Below are 3,500 nucleotides of genomic sequence, written 5' to 3' on the forward strand. Positions count from 1 at the left end.
GGCCCCATTAATGTGAATACTGATATTTTAAGTTATAAACAAATAGAAGATCAAAATCCAGATCTTCAACTTGGAGGACATTACTCTCCTACCAAGTGTAAAGCTCGTCACCATGTTGCAATACTCGTACCTTATCGTGACAGACAAGCACATTTAAAAATATTTCTTCAAAATATCCATCCATTCTTACAAAAACAACAGATAGATTATAGTATTTATATTATAGAAATGGTAAGTTTAAATAGTTTTCTATCATATTTAACTCCTGTTTACTGACTTCACAATAACAATACTTTTACAATAATACTTTGTAATATGATAAAATATTTGCTGTGAGAGTGAAGAACTGCAGCTAGCGGCAACTGAAATTAACAAATACACGACTTGATTAAAATGTTCCTGGCCAGTTCAGATATAACCATCTTCTTGTAGTAACTTGCTTGCATTTCTTGGAAATTATTCAGGTTTTACTTTATTTGCTTGAATCCTAGTAATTTAATGAATATATGTTTTAGAGGGCAGAATTTTTTATTCTTATAATTAATCCTTGTTTTGTTGAAGTATAATTTGATTAAAAAGTAGATATCAAAATTTCATGTGTTTTGTGCACATTTTGATTTGATAGAAAATCATGATTTTTTCTTTTCATGTTTTTCTGAAGTGTAGAGTCACCCAAAGTAAATCACTGACTGAAACATGAAGATAGGCAAATCAAATTAATTTATTTTCTATTTGTAGGTATCAGGAGTGAAATTTAACCGTGCCATGTTGTTCAATATTGGATATGTAGAGTCTTCCAAACTTTATAATCACACGTGTTTCATCTTCCATGACGTTGATCTGGTACCAGAGAACGATCTCAATATTTATTCATGTTCTGAAGACCATCCACGACACATGTCAGTAGCTATTGATAAAATGCATTATAAGTAAGTTGAATTGTTTTAATCTCACTGTCTCAAAAACTGCATGTTATATCTCTGATGGAAAAGGTTTTGATAAATTTAACTTTAAAACCAATTAGTTATAGTTATACAACATACAGGACTAAAACATATCCCTTCTCAAAGTTGAACAGACTATATTACAACAATATTTTAGAACTCAGAAGGATAATTCATATGAATATGAATATTTAAGATGGATATAATATCATCATTTGATATTCAATATAAATAGTAAGATGTTTCATATAAGTTGTTATCTAAATGTAGATGCATATTATCAACATCTCTGTATCTTTTATCTTATTGAAAAATTTCCCTTCAATTATATTGTTATAAATATGTATCCCAATAAAACTATATGTTACAAGTTGAGGCTTGAGGCACCTGGCCAGGTAATTATTGATTTAGAAATCAAATCAAGTCAAATATATATTATTATATATACTGAACCCTTTGAACCCTGAGTGTAAATGAAATAAAACATCATATACCCTTTACTTTACCCTAATAAAAGTAAAAGCTTATGACGTTGATGTTGTGTGACGTCACTTAGTAACAGCTAGTATACCGGCTGCTCGGGTATATATTGCGTTAGTGTATGGCCGGTAAACCTGCTGCTAGGGTTGAAAGGGTTAACAAGATGTTCTGTTATTTGATAGATTACCTTATAATCAAATATTTGGAGGAGCAAGTGCCATGACAAAAGATCAGTTTGAACTAGTTAATGGTTTCAGTAATTTATATTTTGGATGGGGAGGTGAAGATGATGATATGTACAACAGGTAATTCATTCATTCATCATTCATTTATTCATTGATTTATTCACTTGTTCCTATGTCAAAAATAAATATAACATTCATTTATTCCAATTTTAAGTTAAACATCTGTTGTTCTTGCCATTCTACTCAAATGAAAGGCTGCTTAAAATATCCAAAGGTCTTTGAAATTTTGACATCTGAAAAGGTTGAGTTTTAGTAGAATATACTTACCGAAAATTGGAATGATTTAAATTGATGTTATCAGTGTCCCCATTACACATGAAACATTTAGGAAACTTCTTAACATTTTAAATAGTAAATAAATTTATTTAAAGGCCTGTTTTGATCACCAGTCTTTATTATTGTCTTGTAGAATTGTTCACAATAAAATGAATATAATACGCTTTTCATCAGCTGTAGCCAGATATAAAATGTTGTCACATGCCAAAGATTCACCTAATCCAGTCAGGTAGGTCCAAGTTAAACAGTTTAAAGTCAATTTAGACAAACACCTGGGTCAGATTTTGATAAACACTCTAACTTTCAATGCTATGTCATTGGAATTTATTTGATGCTTGTTGCTTCATCTGAACAGAAAGATATTCTATATATTATTCAATATGAACATCTATTGATCAAAAAAGGTTCATTCATTGATAAATGATTCATGAGAGCACTTACATTTTATATTCATAATGAACTAACCTCTTATTACCTTATAGTTTTTATTTGGCTATAATTACAAATGCAAGTAGTCTGGAACGACAATCCTATGCTGTTTGAACCAACCAACTTTACTTAATCATGTGATAATCAGGACAAAGTACCAGTAATACTTGGCCATCATTCAACTCTAAGATTGGTTGCAGAAAATTAATTACTGTTTCACAATCAACTTATTCACTAATTTAGATATTTCACTATTTTTTTAGAAGCAGGTTATTAAAACAGAGTGATAGGAGGTTTAAAACTGATGGTTTAAACAGTTTAGATTATGAAGTATTAAAGATATCAAAACGGCAACTTTACACTTGGATACTTGTAAAAGTTGACGATAATGTCCCTTTACCTGCACTGGTAAGTATTAATTTTGTAATTTTCAGGGAAATTGAAATTGGGTTGTCTCTCAAGAAATGGAACCAGAAATTTTTATAAATTCAGACACCTATCACCCAGTAGATGAGGAGATGATTCTGTTTGGTTTTATAATGAAGATCAGAATAGAAAAGTTAACAGTGTCTTGTGTGGTGTATGGTACAGGATTATCAATAAGCCTACTGTAGAAAATAGTAAAGTGAGTAAGAGGTTTGGGTCCTCTATCTAGTTTCTACTGTATTGATAACCCAAGATGGTACATCACACTAGACACTGTATGTCTTAATTCAGATTTCTAGAATTCATTTAGACACAAAGTTTATCATTAACGAGCCTTCTGACAACAGGCCCTGGACTTGAATGCTGCATGGTTTGAATAAATTTACCTGCCAAAACAGAATGCTGATGCATATTTGATACTAATCTCTGACAGATGTAATAATATTCACCTCAGCCTGAGATTACACATGTATGACCTCAGGAAATTGAAAACAACCTAGAATTCTGGAAAATATAAAACGTTTTCATAATAATCACAATGTCCTACTCTGTATATTCCCCCTCCCAGCATCCCACTCGCCAATTCCTCCTGTATATGTAGCTCCATAAAGAGATTTATGCCCATCTGGAAATGATTTAAATGATTTGTGCATATTCAGGTTTGTTTAAAAAGTTAACCACAGTCAGTCGTCTTTATATA

General features: G+C 31.0%; 1 protein-coding gene across 1 annotated transcript; it reads left to right on the top strand.

Moving 5' to 3' along the window:
• On the top strand, nt 1–2,860 carry LOTGIDRAFT_107097 (hypothetical protein; the record flags this gene model as incomplete). The annotated part of the gene is made up of 5 exons (XM_009063961.1): nt 1–231; nt 739–929; nt 1,607–1,729; nt 2,079–2,174; nt 2,638–2,860. Coding segments are annotated over 5 exons (864 nt in total), but the record flags the coding sequence as incomplete, so codon positions are not given.
• Between the last annotated feature and the right edge of the window lie 640 nt (nt 2,861–3,500).

This window comes from Lottia gigantea (genome assembly GCF_000327385.1).
Source record: "Lottia gigantea unplaced genomic scaffold LOTGIsca_6, whole genome shotgun sequence".
In the NCBI taxonomy this organism is placed as follows: Eukaryota; Metazoa; Mollusca; class Gastropoda; family Lottiidae; genus Lottia; species Lottia gigantea.